Source organism: Athene cunicularia, assembly GCF_003259725.1.
Source record: "Athene cunicularia isolate RWA chromosome 6 unlocalized genomic scaffold, athCun1 chr6_part2, whole genome shotgun sequence".
Lineage (NCBI taxonomy): Eukaryota > Metazoa > Chordata > Aves > Strigiformes > Strigidae > Athene > Athene cunicularia.
In genome coordinates, this window is record NW_020799106.1 from 3569006 (window position 1) to 3590914 (window position 21909).

The following is a 21909-nucleotide window of genomic DNA, read 5'->3' on the forward strand; positions in this document are numbered from 1 at the left end:
TGCCCCGAGGGGTCTGGGTGCTGCCCCGTGGGTGCCCCGAGGGGTCTGGGTGCTGCCCCGAGGGGTCTGGGTGAGGCCCCGTGGGTGCCCCGAGGGGTCTGGGTGCTGCCCCGTGGGTGCCCCCGCGGGGTCTGGGTGCTGCCCCCGCTCCCTCTCTACCGTCCCGCGTGGGGTGCTAGTGGGTGGCGAGGGAAAAGCGAGATGCTTGAGAAAACTGGCCTGCGGCTGGGGGGTGACCGGGTGGCCCGAGAGGGCGAGAGGTGCGGGCAGCTGTAAGCAACTGCTCACTGGGCCAGTAAGTTTGGAAACTGCGGCCCTTACAACACCTGAAGACAAGCGCTGCACCACTGTAAGGAACAGGCGAGGCATTTTCTTCAGCAGCATCATTTGTCAGAGGCAAGGTGGAGAATGATAAAAACAAACTATTCCAAGCTGAGCGGCAAAATACGTTCGATGTTATCCTGCTCTGCAGCTAATCCAGTCAGAGCAGGATTACTCTGATGAAATGCTCTCATCAAAGGAAATGCTGCATCTAGGAGTGGTAATTTCAAAGAATTCCAGACATTGTTTTGTGATCGTGGGAGGCTGGAGCGAAAGGGGTGGTGCACGTTTCAGCAATCCCTCTCAGTTTAATTAGGAGGCACAGCCTAATCCTCTGCGCTTCAGGTAACTAGCACACTGTATTCCTGCAGAGAGAGGTCCCACGGAAAAGACAAAATTAATCTCTGAACACAAACGATTGAGGAATGCCCCCCAAAAGTCAAAACAAAGGCCCATCGGTCCTAGTACAGCCCGTGTCTCTGGCAGCAGCCACGCTTCGCAGAAGAGCGTAAGAACGTGAAACAGTGGAAGTCCTCCAGGACATTTTTCTAGCTGGCAGCGATTTAAGCATACATTTTCTAAAACTGAAAGAGGTTTCTGCAGTCATGAAGAGGTATTTTTCCCCCCTTTTTTAAGTTCTTCCAGTTACACTTTGAACTCAACGTCAGCTTTTTGTGTTCCCCACACCAAGGATGTGAGCAAGGAGTCAAGCAATGCAACGACCTGCTGCAGGAAGGGCAGCCCTTCTAAACCGCATGTGCCTCGTGTTTCACTGCCACCCCCTACTCTTGGACTTCTGGAGAGGCAGCAAGCATTACTGCTCGCTCTGCCACCCACTATTTTACACGTTCTAGTCTATCCCTCATTCAGCTTTTTTCTGGGGTAGACAGTTCAACTCTCTTTACTCCTTTCTTCTGAGAAGCTTTTCCATGCCTCTCATCTCTTGTGTGATTCTTTTCCACTTTTCCCCCATTTTTCTGGTCCCTCAGCACGTCTCCTACAGCTGGGAATTGCAAGAGCACAAGGTAGGTGCTCTTTTTAGAGACCAGTGAGAAATACAGGCTCTCTGGCAGCAGGAGAGAAGGCATCATGTGGCTTGGGAAAAGTCCCAGACAAAATTTAATCATAGCCTGAGATCCAAATGGGCATTTGTTATTGGCTTTGCTAAAGATCCCTTAAGCTCTTGCCACTCCCTCGTCACAGCCTGTCCAGAGCTGCCCGGTGGCAGAAGAGGTACAGCCACAGGGAAGAGCAGGATGCTTCCAGTTGTAGCCAAGGTTTTGGTTTCACACAAGGATGGAGAAAAGCCAGTCGCAAAGTGCTGAAACTTTTATGAATCTGTAAAATTTTATGGAGACAAAGAAACTCAGAAAACTCTTGAGCATAAAATAAAATAAATCAACCCCTCCTAACATGATCAGTAACAGACTTTCATGCATGGGGATGCCCTGACCTGTCTTAAATGCACTTAAACTGCTGTAGCTCAGCACCTATTCAGGGATCAGGCCGTGTGCATTCATGGCCCGTTAAAGCCTCTGTCTGATCTGCCAGGGATTGATTAGCATGATACTTACTCCTACTGAGAGAGGAATCACCGTTAAATCGGTTTAAAAGAGTGTCCTCATTTACACCCGAAAGTTTGTTACCTACTAAAGACCAAATCAAAAACTTGAAAGCTCAACGATGTGTTTCTTGACAGTGATTGTCCAAATTCTGAACACCCGAATTGGTTTTTGGTTTGGATTTTTTTTTTTTTCCCTTCGCTGCTCACATCGTCTCACCCCTCTTTGTATCAGCTCCCATTGCTCGCTGTCCCTCCCCTTCAGGAACAGCAGTGGCTGTTTTGGGGGGCTGTTGTGACAGAGCTCATTGCCGGGTTGTGGCAGTGGCAGCAAGGCTCCAGCTCCCTCCGCCAGATTAAAGCTCTTGCAGCCACCCAGAGGGATGCTCTGAGCATGCGACTGCAGAGGAGGGGGTTCCCTCCAGGCCCCCTGCAAAAGGCTTGGGTTGTGCTTAGCATGGCTGACTCCTGGCTCCCCACCAGCCCCGTGGCCACAGGGTGCACTGCTGGGGCTCCCAGCTGCACAGGGCCTGGGGTGGGACCTCACATCTGAAGTCAGTAAGAGGAAAGGCCCAGTTCTGGCAGTCTCAAGTTTCACATTTATAAGACTCGCAACCTCTTTAAAAATAAAATCAGAGCACATGTTCAGCGTGCACTGGAATTGCTCTATAGTGTTCTACAAACTTGCTGCTGCACACGACGATGAGCCTTCACTGTTTTCCCCACAAACTCATGTTCACAACTTGCAAAAAAAACACCATTTCTTTTTTTTTTGGCGGCGTAGCAGTTTCCCAGCGCTTAACCTCATTTGGGCAGATTTGCCAGAGTGGTCGAGGAAAAGGAAGAAAAGATCTCTCCTCTCAACCAGGCTGACTCCAAACCAAACTGTCCTCAGCAGGGAAGACAAATTACACAATTTCCATGTAAATACTTATTTAGTGGGCACAGCAAGACACAAACACAAGGAAACAGCTTCCTGACATTTGTCTCTGAGCTCTGAGCCTCTACTTTCCAAGGCTTCAGTTTCTCTTATGAGAGAAACCTTGAGGATTGTGGCATATTGAGAAATCATTAAAGAAGCTTCTCTCACTGAAGAGTTTTGGCTGATGACGCGAGCATTAACCAAGTGAGGCAGAGCTCAGACTTGGGTGATAAATTCCTGCCCTGCTCTCACTTGGAAATCAGCTCCCCGGCTATGAGATTTGTCAGAGTGCATTACCATCTCGAACATATTCATTTTGACCAGGGTAAGTGGATGCACTGCATAAAAATAGCACATCAACATCGCGGAGTCGTGGGGATGGGCGTTGATATTGGGCTTTAGAGATGTGCAAGTCAGGAGAGAGGGGCCGGTGGTTAGTACCTCAATGCCTGTAATTCATCATATGCCTTGCACACTTAAATGCTTCAGCACAGATTGATAAAATACCTATTATTTGATCTGAGAGCTCCCTTTTAGTGTTAGATTTGAAAATGACCCCTTCATATATAAACCAGTCACCTAGTAACAACAGGGGTGCCAAACGCAGTCTTCAGGCAATTGTACTACCTGCATTCTTAATTTTTGGTTTGGTTTGTTTTTTTTGTTAAACTGAGAGTTAGTGACTATAAAAGCCTTCCACAGATTTGGGCTTAAGAACAATCCCTTACATTAAAAGACACGTTTTACATCTTCGCTTCTAATACTCAGACTCCACACGGGAGTGTTTGTCACCTGCACCTCGACTCGTGCTGTGCAGTGGGATATGGCAATAGCTACTGCTCTATTAACTAACTCTGTTACGCATCAGTGTTCCAGTCAGTTAAAACAATAGAGTATTTTGAGCAGTACAATGGCCTAAGAGAGTTATTTGGAAAACACAGGTGTACTGTCAGAACACTATCCATTTGGAACAGCAGCAATGGGAACACTGACAAACTGCAGACAAACCAAAAGCCTCAATGCATGAGGCTCAACAAGAGCTGCACACAACACATTTAACTGAATATCTTTTACACCTTACTGCTTAAATGCTATAACAATTAAAATAAAACCAGTCACCTATTTTTCGACTAGAGAACAAAAAACTGCAGCTCTAGTGCCAGTGAATCCAGACTCACAGAAACACCTTCAGGACACTGTCTTCCTCTTCATCATCTCAAGACCCTCCTGTTTCTGAATGTCACCTGGGAACCTAATCCCACCGTGGCCTCTGGAAACCTGCAGTTCCTGCTGGAATTCACACCGACCCCTCTGCACATCCCAACCAGGGGAGGTCTGACCTAACAGGATGTTGGTAGAGGGGAGGGAAGCAGTTGCCAAAAGAGTTTTAAACACTTGGGGACCACTAAAGCCACGTCAAACCTGCCCAACACCAAGGAGTAAGCTTGGACGAGCAGGTTGCTAGTGCCCATAGCTCAGGAGATTTATTTAGAGGCACCAAAATCAGAGGGCTTGATTGCCACTCACTGATTCCATGTCACTCTGCAGGATGATACAGATGAAATCTCAGCTACAAGGTTCTTCCTTAATACTAATAAACACCAACATGTTGAGTCTAATGCAGCACCCTCTTTATTCAGGACAAAAAGTAATCTGATGGGTTTTTACTGAATGGCACGACTGAAATATTGTTTAAAAAAACCAAACCACAACAAACCCTGAAAATACATTTGCTCCGGCTAAGGGTCCACTATCAATGTAAATCAATCATTTCAGAGATGATTTCACATCAGAATTAAAAAAAAACCAAACAAAACAAAAACAAAAAAAGAAACCAAAATCAAGAAACTCATTCTTTCTGCTGTCCACTTTCACTGTCAGCTGTTTCTTCCAAAGTGTTTTGATATTTGACCCCTTTGTCCAATATTTAATATTTCAGTTACAGTAATAAAACAGTTCTCTGACTTTATAGAAGCAGCAGCAAAAAGACTATTCCAGGAAAATGGAGGTAATTTGATTAAAATTTGGCAGTAAGAAATTCAGAAGAAGTTAGAGGATTATCAGCAGTAGCTCAAAGAATTTTTGAAAGCAGAATTGTAAAGCAGAAATTATTGCCAGTGGGATAATAAGAAAATTACCTGAAAGGATTAATTTTCAGACAGATGAAATAAAAGGAAGAGGCTTAAGTTAAATATCACTGCAATACAAAAATGCACAAATACCTTCTTCCACATCTGACAAATATTCAGCATCACTGAGTATTTCAGGGGCATTGGCTCTACGAACTGCATGATTTAAATAAACAAAATAATTAAATAAAAGCATAGACTATCAATGTGTCAACAAAACAATGTAAAACAGTAACAAATGTGCAACGACTAATACTGTTTGGTTGTGGTTTTGTTTTTAAACAAACATTTCTTACAACAACAAAAGACTGAAAAATAAGCAAGAGGGTATTTTTATTTTTTAATACCTTCATCATCAGACATATCAAGAACTTCATTCATGGTTTCGGGTACATTCATTTTGTGCTTTTCTGTAACAGTCTGTCAAAGAAAAAAAAAAAATCATTTTAGAGTGCAGGCCTAATTTTTCTTAAAATTATAGTTATTTTAAAAATTAATGCAGGGTAGGACATATTTTTATCTGCAGTTAGGAAAATAAGACTTATTTTTTTAGCTTCTTATTCACTTTCTACAGATGCACTGAACTATGCATTATATACTATAAGGACCACAGAAATAGGCAATGTTATATTTGTATTTTAAACCACATTTGCATTCTCACAGACGAATGAGCTGACAGCCTAGAAGGTGATGATATCAAAAGAAGAAACAAACACACTGAAGTGAGTTTCATCTTGAGGGGTTTAATAAGAATTCCTTAAATAGTCCTCTAAATTGAGCAGGAATGTGTCATCTCTACTTAAACTAAACTTTCTGCGGGAAATATTTCTCCTTTTTCATTAGAAAAATGCTGTAATTTGGGAGCAGGCTTAATCTATCTGATTTTTTGCAGAGGTGCCTCAGCATGAATTGTGTGTTTTTTCCCCCAAATGAGAACAACTGTAACCGCACGCAGGCTAAATGATACCCCTTAAGGAATTTGTGCATTAAAGACACTCAGAAGTGGTTGGTTAATTTTCAGCCTGATGTTTATATTGATTCAGACTCAAAAACCAATAAAAAAAATGTTATGGATGCCTGAATCCTGTTCCTAGAATACTTGTGTATCCCACGAATGACACGCACATGCACATTTTACTCCAGCTGGGGTACAGCACAACAGACTCGGGTAAAGTTTGAGGTCAAGCAGAAAACCCTGCAGCAAAAAACCACTCCCACCTTCATGGAGTTTTTATATATTATTTTTAACCACCCATGATTTCTCATCCCTCACATATAAACAAGAAATCATGTACAAGTTCAGGAGGACAAAATAGCTTTTCCATGTTCATTGGGTTTAAAATATTTCAGGTTTTCTCTGGCCTTGCGAATACTCAATTGGCAGTTCAGGTTTCTTGGGCTACAGGCAGAAGAGCTCCCGCATGCTCAAACATCACAAAACTTTTTAAAAGCCTCACACATTTCATTTTGTGGGAATTACTTGCAAAGCTTTTTAACGCATTGCTGTTAAACTAGCAAAATCACAGGACTTCTTTTTTTTTTTTTTTCCGGGCACTACTGGACTTTTTTCATTGGTGTTTGAGTATAAATTATAGTAAAATTAGCTATGTTCACCCTTAATTTCATTAAATTTACCTTTGGGAGTTGTTTAGCCACAAGCCTCAAAAAATAAGTCCCAGCAGTCAAACTGAGTTTTTAAGACCCTCGGTTGTAAATCAGATTTCATGCCCAGACTTCCAAAGCCTGACAATTGCACACTCGTGACTGATAAACTGCATATTCTGATTTTAATGGAAATTATTTCTGGGCTTCTCTTGAGAGTAGGTATTTGGGGTAGTACAGGCCTTTCACCACCTAACATTTCTTCTAGCACGGTTCAAAGCCTGACCTACCATCTCTCTACTCTTCTTCAGCTACAGAACATAAATAATCAGTCATCTTACGCAGCACAAAGTCCCCCAGCTTCTTAGTTCTACAAGCTAAGAATGACCTCAGATATTGGGAGTTCTTTGCATAAAAATGTGGGTTTACTTTTCCTGCAGCTACGTAGTCGTATGCTAGGCAATCACTCAAGTTTATGACACCCCTGTATAATCTCCATCAAATTTTTCAGGTTGTGGAAAACTTAATTTGGAATTTTTCTAGAGAGAGATGTGTTCCTGAGAAAACCTAGAGAGAAGTTGTAAGAAAAAGTCATCATTGTTTTCTAGCATATTCCTTTCCATTATATTGTTCTGAAATTTGTCTTTTGTGGGGGGGATTTTCTGTAAGATACTGAATTATAAGGCACAGGAAGAAAAGGCACAAGCAGTGGCAGATCCAGACAGAATCTGCCTGTCATCCCAAATGCTCATTGTATTGCAGCTGCCTGCTTGCACTGATAGACCACACAAATGGGTGATGACAAAACACGGAACACACAGTAACTGTTTTCCATCTCTGATGCGCCTAAAAATACATATGGGCACATATTTATCTGCTTAATCAGAAAAAAAAAGAAAAAAAAAAAAGTTGTAAAAAGGAAAAAGCAAATTTGGATCCAACGTTCTGAATTTATGTTCGTAAGACCCAATTTTGGCTTTACTGCTATGGTGGTGCACGGAGACTCCGCACCTCACAGAATTCTATTGTTCATAGAGCAATTTGGCGAAACATTAGCAAACAGATCTTTTCTGAAAAACATTTTGGATTCTCCGAATCACCATTTTTTTTCTGACAGCCGTAATATCTGACCATTGCGAGTGCCTTTAATCTCTCCTGACTAACAGTAAATGGCTATCTAGGGTTGCAGGAGCTGACTTGCTGAAGACAACCTCTCGCCATCTGTCCGAAGATGCCAGAAACCACACCATGAGGTGCTTTTAAGTAAATCCCAACAACTCCTTAGACTGGAAGGGGTTCTTTTGGGCCAGATACGAGCCATTATAGCCCTTTGGCAAACCCTCACACCAGGCAGAAGCAGCTTCTATCTACACAAATCAGTAGAAATGTCTTTTCAAATACAAACCAGCTCGTATTCATGTGGTTCGTGCTCTAAACAACAAGATGCGAGGAAAAACATGGCAACTACGACCAGTCCTTTACACTGTCCATTTTCTGCTCGGTTGGTGCTCTTTCTGCATACCTCCTAATAGTGCGCGCGACCTTAAAAATATATGGCTCACATTTGACTTAGTATCCTCTTTATACTGCTAAAAGGAAATAGGTGGAAATTAAACTGGAATCTCAGCAGACATGTGACTAAACAAAGCTGAATACACTGGCTTAGGGAAAATTCTTCCATTCACTACCGAACTAAGCTGTACTTACAATTGTAGTCATGGTCTCTTCTGTCACCACCTTCAATGTGTCAACGACTGAAATGTAGCCAAGTCGCTTAGCGATGGCCAGGGCAGTGTTTCCATTCTAGCAATTGAAACGTTTATAACAAAAGTTAAATGTTAGCAAGGAAAAGTGTAGAAACTGCTAATTAACTTCAGAAGAATGCACAATAAAGGCCAAACAAATGTTTTCATGTTGGTGACTGAAATAAATATATTTTGGGTAGCGGGATATATAACTATGTTTTTAATACTTTACAGAAATGGGATGAAAATGAAAAGGTTTTCAGAGGTTTGCTGTTCTACTTTTGGAAGAGGCGATAGCATAGAGGACGTGGGGGTGATGGGAATAGGCTTCCTTTGCTCTTTTCCTCTCCCACCACACGCATTTTTTTTCCACGTTTCCCCTACACAAACGCTTTACTCCGGGTAGGACAGCCCAAGGGGGAAGCAGTGGCCCCTCTGCACTTACCACAGTGAGTTCGTTGGGCGCCGCGCCGTGCTGGAGCAGGACGTTGATGATGTGGGTGTGCCCCTGCTGCGCAGCCTGGTGCAACGGCGTGTACCCGTTCTGCAGGCACAGGGAGAGGGCAAGGCTGCAGCGGGCAGGGCGCACGCACTGCCTCTGCAGAACCAGTGAGGCAGAGGAGGAAAACTCACCTTCGTTTTGGCGTTAACTTTCGCAGAATGTTGCAGAAGGAAGTTAACAATTTTTATGTTTCCGTAGTGGCAGCCAACGTGCAAAGGAGTGTATCCCATCTAGGATGAACAGAAGCAATTAGTAAATGTGAATATCTCACACGTCTCCTGACCAAAAAAAAAAAAAAAAAAAAAAAAAGACATTAAGCTGTTAAGTGTTAAGCTTTATTTCTTTGGCCTGTATAAGAAATCCTTCAACCTTGGGAAAAAAATCCCACACTTCTCACGAATGCTGATTCAAGCCCTGTTCTTTGCAACCTTCTCTTGAATGCCTCGTATTTCTGTAGTCTTCAACACATGCAATGTTCATCAAAGATTTGCCTTCCTCTCCAAGCAAATAAGTAAATAATAACAAAACTCTCCAAACAAATAAATAAGTAAATAATAACTTTCTGAAAACCAGGTGTTCTGAGGGCTGATTGGCTACGGTGCAATCTGCAGCCCATCCACTCTGACTGACCGAAACACCCAGAAGGTAAATAAATATAAACCAGTGCAACTGATTTGCCAACTCTGCCAGAACAATATAATCCTACAGAAACTGGAACACCAGATGCTGAATTGAGGCTCTAAACCAGAAAGGTCTGATTTTTCATGTGTGTGGCCTTGTGTTATGCAAGTTGGAAGAAACTGCGTTTTCTTGGCAGCTGCAAAGATGAGAAACTTGAATGTGTCCTTTGTGTTCCTATTACTTATTTTTTTATTACTAGTGGACAGACTAAAAATGTTTGTCAACATTGGGACTCCCCCACCGAATGCTCTAAACACAACAGCTTCTTATAATAAAGCACACACGTTTGAGGAATTTTTCTAGAACCAGTTAGTACAAGAAGAGTATCACTTAAAAACCTGACAAGATTTTTAAAAACTACTACTGGTTTTTAAAAACTACTTCTGGTAGCAAAGCAGGACTCACTAGGCTGACTCTGAACTCGCTCACGTTAAAATCTGCATATTTAAAATAAGTCAAGCAGCACGCTGAAACATGTTTATCTTAATAAACACTTTTATCAACAGTTAACATTTAACATACAAGGCAACAAAACAAAGAGGACCAAAACTCGCTCTTGCTGCTTTTTCTGATCTCAGTCCACGAGAACACTGTTACAGTTTTGAAAAAGTTGGGCTTAACTGAAATGCTTAACATATTAGAAATGATTAGATTATCTTTCTTGAATTAATTATCTTTTCCTGCCTTATCTTCCCTGCAAGACAACACTATCTCTTCTTCCTTAACAAACCTAATCAATCTAGAGCTAAGTGCCCTTCAGGAGATGGCTACCTCTGAATGGGACACTGGCTATTTTTCTCCACGGCTCAGAGAGGTGTCACGGGTCCCCAAACCTCTCCCCCCTCACACTACAAGCTTGATGGCTTTCCAGCAGGTGCTTTGCTTGGCTCACAGAGATGGATTAATGAGCTTCCTCCTCTCCTGAGGTGAGTCATCGGGATTCCTTTCCCCTTCCAAGGTCAGGTTTCATGGGCCCGCTTGATGGGCTCTGAGATGCCAGAAGGGTCATCTTAGCCAGTATTCACATGAGGCTTCACCACTTTACAAGCAGGATGAAACTCCACTGCCAGTGTAATAGGTCCTTTGGCTACTCTGGGGGGCTTCCAATGCAGTACTGGCTCCATGCTCTAGTACCAGCTTTTACTGAAAAATCAATTGCTAGGCTGTGAAAATCATATCTGATATGAGGAACACAAATACACTGAACACGTGGTAAAATACACTGCGAGTGTGCACTGCTGTTAATCTGTAGGAATTCTGCTTTTGGAAAAGGGTAGGGGGTGAGGTTGTTTGAGATCATTCAGTTCAGTGGCAGAAAGGTCAGTTGTAACATATATGGGGAAACACAGCCACGGTGCGTGCGTGTCTTGGCTGCTGGTAGAGCCCAAAGCACCCACACAGCCGGAAGGAAAATACACTACTTAGGGCTGAACAATCTGGAACTAGATCCAAAAGCTGACCTTGTGGGTAGAAACAGTGAAAGATGGGCTGGTCTTGTACTGACCAGGCGCCGGTTGCTCTCATTGGTGTTAAAAGGTAAAAAAGTGCCTTTGCTTTCCTGCTCTGAGAAGAGGAGCCTGGTGCCCAAGAGGGAGAGGCGCATAGGGAGTTAAAAGCTGCAGCCTGTCATCCTTCATTTGTACATCCCTGTCAGTGAGGTGAGGCCAGCTTAGACAACTCGGTCAAAAGCACTGAGGGGGCAAGTCCAAGGTCAGCCAGGGGTTCAGGAGCCAGCACTACACCACATGTTCAAACCATGAGGTCAAAGCCACTCAGAAGAAAGAGAAAACCTCAAATGTGAACTATTTCCACTAGAGGGAAGTTTCAAGTGTCCATGGGTTTAGACACACCATTTTCTTCATGTCACTTTGCCTCTGATACTACTTCACACAAGGTTACCTAATTTCAGTTGTATTAACACATGCTAGGAGAGGGTAGCTGTGCCAGTTACTTTAAATGAGGGTGTGTATTTTTTCTTCAGTTAATTATACACCCTTTGCCATCTAAAGAAACTACTCGCTTTGACAACCAGGACGAGTTAATCATTGCAAGAAACAGCGCCAGATCCAAATTCCATTGGCATCAGCAGAATTAAACTTTCCATTGACTTACACGAACACTGGATCAGATGCAAATGAGTACAAGGAACTTTTCCCACAGAAAACCTGCACACGGTGGCAAGAGCCTGAGTACTAGCTAAAATAAACTAGCATCATGAACTGATTGCTGGGACCTCTTGCTGTTAGTTTAGGGTTGTCCTAACAGCTCCCTGGCAGTGTCTGGGGTCTGAACCTGACAGGGCTCCCTAAAGCAGGCCAGAGTCTTGAGTCTTCAACAGAATGTTGAGCATACTCACAGCCATGTACCTCAAATGCCACTTTTGTGGCCCCTGCTCCTACATGTTCAAAGATAAACTCAGATTAAAACATGGGCAAACTACCGGAATATCAGTTTAAAAAAAAAAAAAAGCTGTGAAAACTCTTCACACAAGAACTTAATTCCCTCTCCCTCTTCAAAATACAGCCTCTTGACCTGCGAGGTCAACAAAAATCAGACATCATAAAACCAACTGGGGAGATGAAATCCAAAGTCAAGGGCCACCTGCCGGGAACCCCCTGCTAATAACCCTAAAACATTAAAATCTGGAGAGTATCAGAGAGCCGAGACCAGCTGATCTCAACTTTCCCTTTGAAGTGATCAGGAAAGGCTCCTCTCTGCAGCCTGTAACAATGAATATTGAAGAAGGAGCTACCAAACCCCCAATATTTACTGCAGTACAACAGCAATTTCCTTCTACAAACGGTATATACAAAGATTTACACGTGGTACCTTCCTAAATGGCTAGAGGAATAATTAGTGATGTTCTTTGTCACTCCCGACCAGCCTGCTGTTTAAACCAGAGACTAAATGAAAGCTTTTCCTCTTTCCCCTCCAAATGCGCGGTAGAAATCATGACATTTCCATGGTGACATGTCCAGTATTCTCCCTGCTACAGCTCTCGGTGTCGCAGAGGTGAAGCCGAAGCTCTGGGTGCTGCTGGCCTGGTCAGGTATGGCAGCTGGAGGTACGTGCACTGCGAGGCAGCTTCTCTGCCACAGGCATCGTGTAAGCCCTGAGTAGCAATGTGGGCACCTGCTAGCCTGGTGGCAAAACACCGGTTTCTTGTCTGAACTCCCTGAAGGGGCCTGGAAGCTTTTTTTTAAGCTTGCCATACTCCGTGGTCATCTCACGTCGTGTCGCGTTTGATCAGGCAGTGCCTAACGCAGCACGCAGTCACTGACAGCAGAGTGACAGGTCTGACATCTCACCCGGCACGTTCGACCTCCTCAGCCACCAGAGGACACCGTCCAGGTTTACAGTCAGCAATGTTTGTAGGGAAGGCACTGGTTGAAACAAAATTAATTAGCAAAACGCCCTTTTAACGCCTGAGACCCAGAAAGGCCATCCTTTGCTCCTCAGCTACGGTACAGATTCCTGCATTCAGCTGCTTCTAGCTCAGGAAGGTACAACTTTTATCTTTACATCCCAGCACCCTCGCGGAAAACAGACATTCTGTTAACTTTTCTGAAACACTCCAACTGGCAGATTCTGCAGTTACACAACCAAAGTAGCTATGAAAGTTATAATTCTCCTGGCTATCTGAGCTTGCTGTTTTAATTCTCTATAGAAATGTATCCAGGAGACTAAAATATTTTCCTTCAAAAGGTATTAATAATGAAAAAACCCAAACCAATGACCAAAAAAAACCAACAACCCCAACTCCACAATTATACCCATTTCTGCACCGAGGTTTACGTTCAGTTATATTTACTGGCAAAGCGTCAAGGGACTTAGTGGGCATCCTAGTACTAAAAAAGTTACTTCCAGGAAAATCAGGGCTTTTGTTCAATACAGCTCTAATGCGCATCACCTTCTGGCAGTCAGTTGCTGTGCTGCTTCTAGCTGTTTAAAGAATGAGTGGCAATATGGGAGTTAGCAGCTGGGAAGGGCTTATCAAAAGCCACAAGAATAAGAGCCAAAAAAAAAAAAAATATCAGAAATACTGAGCTTTTCAATTGTAATAGAACACGAACCCACAAAGCATCCCTCATTCTCTTGCCCTTCAATTTTTTTTTTTTCAGGGAAATGATCACAAACCTTGTATTTCTTGTGAATTACTTTAATATCCTCCACTGGCAATAACCATAAATCTTAACAGCTTGAATTACTGCATCTTTCTAGTCATGCTGACTCTCAAGCTGCTCTGTTTTTGTTTTTCTGCTGTAAATGTCAGACAATGAAGCTACAGTATTACTGTTGATAAGGCCAGAAAATGCTCTCGATCCAAAGATCACAAAAGCATCCACAGCCTTGATCGAATGAAACAAGCAGACCTATGTGTACAATACTTCGCTGCTTTGCTGAATCAGGGTCTAACATGTTGCAATACCTTGCAAAGGTTCATTATTGCACATTATTAGGCTGGAAATTTCCACACAAAATGTCTTGATTGCTGTTGTGAACCATTGTAGCACTCAGGATGGTACGGAGCTCCTGTCAGAACAAGGCAGGCAGACCTGAATAAATCTCCCTAAATAAATCTGAAATAAAAGGCCCAGCTCAACCTGCAAAAGAGCATCACGACCTCTCAGTCACCATTATCTCCTACCAATGCTACAGCTTTAGGAACAAAAGACAATTTAATACTGGCTTTATTTTCCAGACAGTCATCAACCAGGGAGTGTGAGACCATCGGTTCCCCTGGCAGCGGCCCAGCACCAAGTGCAGTGCAGCAGTTTGACTCAAATGGCCTGCACTGCGATCAAAGCTCCAAATCCTGCTCTTCACCCTTGACGGAACCCGCACTCTTCCCCAGTCAGTTCTCCTTTGCCAGTCCATCCCTGTAACGCTGTATCCTACAATAACACTATCCAATGGGACAAAGAGTTGAAAAATGACACGTGGAGACCTGCTGAGCCGTGAAACAATATGTACCCGTGCCAACTCCCAGCACAAAAGCCCTGCAACAAAAGCAACATCACATGTACCAGTACAGCTTTTACACCCTCAACGTAACTGCCAGAGAAGGAATATCTGCTTGCAGCCATGGCTTCAGATTGGTTTTTAACTCCCGGTATTACGTGTAAGATGAGCATTCCTTGTGTTAGGCATGGTATTGCGCAACAGAGAGTTACAGCGCTGACAGCTCTTTAACAAACCTAAACTCAGACACACAGATGTAATGTCAGAACGGACAAAACTGCTGCCTTTTCACCAGCACACCTTCTGTGAAGGTGAAAGTCAGGTTTTAAAGCTTTCTAAACGTGAAGGGTTTTGAAGCAGCTCTGAAGCTTCACCACCTGAACTGCGTTTTAGTGTTGCTTCTTTTCCACCATTTATTATAGGTGCTTCTTGCATATTACAATAAGGTGTTTTCTGTGGCTTATCAATTGGAGCTCAGTCTAACAGGTCTAGGCTTAAAACCACATAACAAAATGTCATCTTCAAGTAGCAGGAGCAGCCTTGTGGCCTCTCAAGCACTAGCTCTGGTTTGCTAAACCAGTGTTGTTTACTCTTTAGCGCTGACTGAGACAGACTCCTGTGCAGCTCTGGGGTTAGAGGCTATTTAGTTAACTGATACAGCAGAACCAGAAGGATCCCACAGCACCATCAATAAATGGACTTCAAACCCAGCAACTATTCTTCCTTTCATGCTTTTTTCTGCAATAAAGTTCAGGAAAAAAATTTCTTTGGAGGGAAACCACCTCAAGAGAGAACCACAGTTGCAATGGTTCAGGTCTGAGGGCAATTTTGAAAATGCTCATAAGTTTTAGGGCCAGAACTGATCTTAATCATAAAGACTAATCTCCCACACAGGAGATTTTCTGTAGTATTGGATTTTATTTTGTTCCCAGATATAGCTTCAAGATACAAAATGTCTTCCTGCCCAATCTTCTTCTCTAGTCACCCGAAAAACCCCAATCGTGTGTGTGGCTCTGAGAACCTGAGAAGGAATAAGAACTCCCATGCGTCAGAATTGCAAATTCCAGATGTTTTCATAGGGAGTGTAAATTATATCTAATTGATGATTAAAGAACATGTACCAGAGGTGGAAGATGATAGCTCATTGGTCCCTACTTAAGAAGCTGAATGACCTGCTAAGATATTAAGGGTTTTCCCTATATTGACAGATACTGTGCTGGAGTGACGTAACTGAGGCATACTTAACCTGGGAAAATGAGAAATGTAAGGAGAGAATCTAAACAAACAAAAACCACCACCAACACAAGACTATTGAATAGTCATCTAGACCACAAGAACTGAAGTAACAGAAGTGTATGGATGTGAAATGTAGAGAAGAAAACAGAAGGTTAGTGGTGATGTTACTGGTAGCAGGGATCCCCCAGTATAAAACCACGCTAAGTTGTGCAGTTTCACTGACTTTTAAGGTATGGATGGCCACATCTCTGCCACTGCATGTCCCAGGTGATGAATCTGAACGGGACATGCTGGATGGTATCATGCAAACACACAAGCATAGCAACAGTGCTTCTGAAGCCGACTCAGCTGTTGCTGTGTCTTGCTCCCCAGTGCCTCTGGTTTTAGAGGCAGCACTCATAGACTTTTTATTCCCATAGAACAGTTAATCCATCTAAACAAGAGAGCTTGTAACTACAGAGCTGCTATTTTACAAGCCAATAATCTAAACTTCACTGGCACAGAGCATGCGGTCAAGGTACGGTAGTTCTTACAGCATAACACTTCTCCTTCACTGTAGAAGTTCAGGGCTTGTCAGCTCTTTCCTTCGGAACTCAAGATGATCATCAGTTTAGCTAGAAACTATTCCATGCTAAAATACATGGTAGTGCACTGGCACATTTCTCCTATCACAGATGGTAGTGAGTGGCTCTCTGGCAGATGACCCCCGCGTGGCTGACTGTGTGGAGCCTGGAGGGCTCCCCGCTGCACAACCCCAGCAGATGGGACTCTGCAGAAGTCAGTGAATAAGCATCAAGCTCAATCTACTCTAACACAATCCCGCAAGGCACGGGAGCACTTTCTTCCTAAGGAGCAGACAGTCCCCTACAGCAGAGAGGGCAAACTAGCATGGTAGGCAGGAGGACAAGGCTTTGCGGGTGTTCTTCAGCACAGAGGCCTACAGGATCAGTAACACACATTCTCCCGGGCAGGCGATTTGTGACACCACAAAGTAGCTCTGCTTAAATACACCATGACTTTGCTGACCTATGAGTCCCTGCCCCACTTCTTCAACAACTCTGGGGCAGTCCCATGGAGGCAAATGTGTACTGGGAAACTATTCTTTGCTTGCGCTAGTTACGTGTATACCTGAAGAATGAGGGTGAGCAACAAGGGACTTACTGTTGGCTTCTTTATATGACTATTACTGATAACAGGATTCATGCTGCAGACAGAAACATGACTGAGGGTTTTTATTTTTTTTTCCGTGTGTGGTTTTACCTACTGACTAGTTCAACATTCAAAGATGCAATTAAGAAATTCAGCTCCACCCAGAGGAGATCTCTGAATGAGAAACTGAAGTCCCTTTTCTGTGTGTGTCTAGAGAGTCACATGCCTACTCCACCACACCGCCACCCTGCCAGGCTTAAAGTTCAGTACCGAGCTTGTGCGACTGTACCAGGCTGGCCCTCGAGACCCAACAAACATGCCCTGCCTCTCAGCTGTGACAGTATCTCAGACGTTTCCACCATGCTAATGTGACTTAAAGGCCACTAGTCCAGAACTGGATCCTATTTGGACACTGGCGAGCAGGCAAAAAAGGAACACGTGACTGCCTGCACCTGTCAACGTAAATGTCTCCTTAGACTACTTACTATTTGTGGGACAGAGAAGAGTGGGAGACAGGCAAACCCTCACAGGCAAGTTGTACGGGCTAGAAGGCGATTCAGCTCTGATCAAATTAAAAGAGCAGGTTCTGCAGTGTCTTGCTACAGAAACCAAAACCAGGTAGGAATGATCTCCAGAAAGGCAACCACATACGTCTGAGGAAATAATGCAAAGAACGAACCAGGGCAGATCTCCCCTGTTGCTGGATGATTTAGCAGATGGTAAGGACCCAGACTGATTCATCTGCAAAATGTACAGGCTGAGGATGTGTTACAAAAGTATAAAGCTGGGGAAGCTCCTGGGATTTCAGGAGAAATATTTCAGTTTCATGTCAGAATAATTTCATTGAAATTAGTAGCTGGTACAGTTGGAATTACACAGTAGAAAAATCACACAACAATGACTTTTCCCTCTGCCACGGATTATAATCAGCTGAGCTGCAGCCAGACATGACAACAGATTCAGCCCTTTCTGAAATGTCAGTGTGGTGATAATATTGCTGGACAGTCTGACACACCTTGGATGTTTATGGGATGCAAGCACAGCACTAAATTTGTAGCACACACCTAACAGAGAGTTGTGAAAGCTGTTACTCTGCACAAAGGGTGCAGGTCGGATTGTGAGACTTGGTTCATTTAGTCGATTTGATCAGCTACAGTCCAAGTATTTGATCACAACTGATTCCTTACTCAGCTAAAGGAATGACTCCAAGATCTAGATTGTAAGTGTAGTCGACACTGAGATCATCATCGTTCAGTTCTGAGCACTCTATACACTATTAGTGAGCATAAAAGCATTTATACACAGGCTCTTGGAATTTATTCACGACATCACTCTTGAAAACAATATTGTGAAGCAGGTGGCATAACTGATTGGGGTCTCAAAAGCTATCCCCAAGCACCCTGGAAAACCAGGTCTCTTATTTAAGAGTCCAACTTCAGGCAAAACTATCTTTTGGCAAGTAAATTTGAAATGGACCACTCACGCACAGATGCACCTCATGTTAGAAAACAGTGATAAAGAATTTCAAATTTGTCCTCAAGGGTTAAATACTTAATCTCTAATACTATTTTCAAAAGTAGAGTAGAGCAATATTTACTGACTACCTAACAGGTTAATGTTTACCATCAGGAGAACAATGGCCTAGTCTGAACTTGGGACAACAGAAAATGTCAGTTCCCTAGAATGTACCCATACGATGAAATAGCTTGCCTCACTATGCTTTGCAAAACAAAGCGGCTTAGAAATTCAGAGGCATCCAGTCACGAAGGCTGAGTCAAGCTGTAGGAGTAGGGAGTAATCTTTACAAATGAACAATGGCTTTACTTGCAGAATCATGTCTGTGGATGGCTATTTAGTATCGGCTCAGGGAAAGGAGACTACTTTATTTTATAAAGTCTCTTAAGTCATGGGAAAAAGTATTAACCACTTATTAGCCAGGAATGCCTACATTGCATTTACATTGTAAATACAGATGTTTTCAGAAAAAAGTTCTCCTGGGTTTTGTTTCTACTGTCAGCTGAATGGAAAGTATGTGCAACATGTAAAAAAATAGGAAAAGCAGATGAGATTATGCATATGGTAAAAGATTATATGACTCTGTAGGGAGAGCTCAAGCTTTATCTGAAAGTTTCCTTACATAAAAACCGGATCATTCCCACTTACCTTCAGTGAAACACAATAGTAGGATACAATCTAAGTCTATATTGATCTGAATATTTGGCAAGAAATAAGCTTACTGCTCAAAGACTGGGTATAACACTAAACATTCAACTTTACATGTATTTGGTTTTCTGAATACGTTCTCTAATAGTTTGTTACAAGGAACGTTTCTCTGCTGTTATTTCAGTTTCACCCTGAAATCCATTACTAGTCCAGCCTCCAGGCTCTTGCCTCCCCGAAAGGGAATCAGGCACGTTGGCAGCGGTGTTCCTACCTTGGTCTGTGCATCCACAGCAGCTCCTTGGTTAACCAGAACCTCTGCTACATTGACTCTGTCCTCCTGAGCAGCCAAGTGGAGCGGCGTCAGTCCACTCTGTAAATCAGAAGCAACAAGTAACAGTCTTCAGAGGAGGCACATGAATACTAAAATGCAAATTCAGGTATTGGTAAGACTCAAAACATCCTACTGAATTTAAATAAATAAATAAATAAATAAATTCCACTTTCCCTGCATAATGTGCTTCCTAAACACATTTGTTGATTCCTAAGAAAGTACAACTGGAAAGTCAGGAAGATAATGTTTGTTTTACCCAGGGAACATTTCTTCATGCAGCGTTAAATGTGGGATAGCAAATTATACACTTTAAGAAAAAGTCGCATAGTATTTACCTCCCGACTAATTAACTTCCTTAGATTGAGTGAGGTTTTAAAAGAAATATTGAATTGTTTAAACTTCTACAAGTTTTCTCGAAGTAACATTCACTCAGATTTAGCCTCACCTTTTACTCCACTACTTTATCATTTTCTAACACAAACGGAAAAAATGAAACTGTATTTCTCTGACATCAGGTCCATTTCTCTCCACCCAGGGAGTATACAGACTTGCTAGACGACATGTACTGACACTCTTTTTGACGGTCCACTAGTTTTCTTATCTGAAACTTGAGTTCTGAAATCCTCAAAGCTTCAGAAAACTATGCAACTCTCTGCCACAAAGACCTCAGCTGAGAGGGGTAGAAGAGAGAATCTGCTGAGGGAATGCCGTTAGGAATGGGAAAGAATATCCTTTACTTGCAAATTACAGTTCTTTTTCACTCCTTCTGTTCTTCCTGCCTTTAGCCCCAGTGACAGAAGTGCAGGTGGCAGCAGCTGGCACATCAGGCAGAAACATTTTCTAAGTTTCCCACCTTTGAACCCAAACTCGTGTCCACAGTGCATTCGCTACCAAAGGCAGTTATTCTGAGACTGTACTTGAACATTCAATCCTGATGACAATGCAGCTTAGGTGGGTCACATTACACAAATATAGAACAGCAAGCAACTGTAAATTACCTAACGAAGCCTGGATATTATGGGCCAAACCTAAAAAGATTTAATAACCTCTCAGTGCCCACACTGAGGCTCTGAGCGTTCAGCTCCCAACCATTCTGTGGATGCTGAATATAACAAATGTTCTTTTTATTCCCATTGCAAAACTCAAGAGTTGGTGCGCTTTAAATATCTGGCTTCAAATATAGGTGCTGAGTTTGGAGGAAACGTTGAGTGTGTGTGTGGGACTATTTTCAAAAGGTGGTGTTATCAGTATAATGCTAAACTGTAGATGACAAGTGAACAGTAACAGTTGGAAGGATGCTGCAGGTAATTAACCTCTGGTGGGACTGAATCAAAACGCCAAGCAGCTGCAATCATGCTCTCTGTGTTAGCCTCAGCAGCAAAACCATCATAGCCAACGTGATGCAGAATGTGTACATGGCAAATTGTCTTGTGGGGATACAAAGTACATCCTGCACTGCATAAGCCCACACACTTGATTGAGACAGGGGAAAAAAAAAATAAAAATCAACATCTGCAAGAGAAGCTTCCTGAAGGAGGGCCCAAAAATAACCAAACTGTAAAGTTAGAAGCAGGAAAACACAGCAGCCCTGTGCAGCATCACCCACAGCCTCAGAGGACAGTCTTTCTATCTGCTCAGAATAAGAAATATTTTCCACGAAAAATTTGTCTCATGCCTTTCTACTTTAGCTACATAAATCCATACTGAACCTGCACTTTACAACATCTCTGATGCCTAGCGGGGCATTGAAAGAATTAAGGCTTCACGTTTGCTAGAAACATTACTGCAGAGCAGGCTTAATAGCCTATAAATTCATACATATAGAAACTACAATTTACCAACTTCCCTTTCCTGCCCCCAGGAGAAATTACACCAAAAGTCAGTGTGCTCTAAGGAACACCCCCTGGGGAGGAAGAATCACTTATATTAGTGAACAAAATCTCAGACAACCTTGCTGTTATCATCCCATTAAAAAAAAAAAAAATATAAAATCAGTTTCCCTTAACAAGTGAGTTGTTACCATTGCTTAATGGGCAGGCATATATCTAGAGGCTCATCAACGACACGCGCCAGTCCCACTAACCCCTGAAGGGAGGAAGACATTTTCTCTCTGGGCATGTTTTGGCAGACTAGCATAACGTGGAAGGAAGGGAGATGGATTAATAAATTCCTCTGCAGCACGTGCTAGGATCAAAACTTGAGTACTACAAAACTCAGTTCATTCAATGTGACAGGGCATGCTGCTTGCTTTGTTAGAAGAAATGATGATGGGCATTCAAACACCTGCAGTGGTTTTCGAAACGTGCAGAATGGCAAATGGACAAGATTTAATTGCAGGCTTCTATCATTTTCATCACCCTATTTGTTTACTGCCGTAGCATCAAGCAGGGGGAACGCTTACCTTGTTGCTGAGATTTACGTTAGCATTTCTAGTAAGAAGCAATGACACCATGTCTACGTGGCCATCCTGAGAGGCAAGATGTACAGGGGCAATACCCTGTCTGGTTACAGCATTGGCATCAGCACCATATTCCAGAAGTGTAGTTGCTATGTCCATCTGGTTTTTCTTGGCAGCTATGTGCAGTGGCGTATAGCCGTTCTGTCA

At 42.9% G+C, this 21909-nt stretch overlaps 1 protein-coding gene across 24 annotated transcripts in view; it reads right to left on the reverse strand.

Annotated features, from left to right (window-relative positions):
* The window catches only part of ANK3 (ankyrin 3), a 308020-nt gene that overhangs the window by 75464 nt on the left and 210647 nt on the right, over nucleotides 1–21909 (reverse strand). For 18 of the 24 annotated variants that reach the window (XM_026851817.1, XM_026851825.1, XM_026851824.1 and 15 more), the window contains 7 exons: nucleotides 21706–21903; nucleotides 19245–19343; nucleotides 8914–9012; nucleotides 8726–8824; nucleotides 8243–8338; nucleotides 5281–5353; nucleotides 5027–5089 (listed from right to left, as the gene is read on the reverse strand). In XM_026851817.1, coding sequence (XP_026707618.1) covers nucleotides 5027–5089; nucleotides 5281–5353; nucleotides 8243–8338; nucleotides 8726–8824; nucleotides 8914–9012; nucleotides 19245–19343; nucleotides 21706–21903 — 727 coding nt within the window. The remainder of the gene's footprint in view (nucleotides 1–5026; nucleotides 5090–5280; nucleotides 5354–8242; nucleotides 8339–8725; nucleotides 8825–8913; nucleotides 9013–19244; nucleotides 19344–21705; nucleotides 21904–21909) is intronic. The other 6 variants (XM_026851826.1, XM_026851822.1, XM_026851827.1 and 3 more) reach the window with 1 other exon arrangement.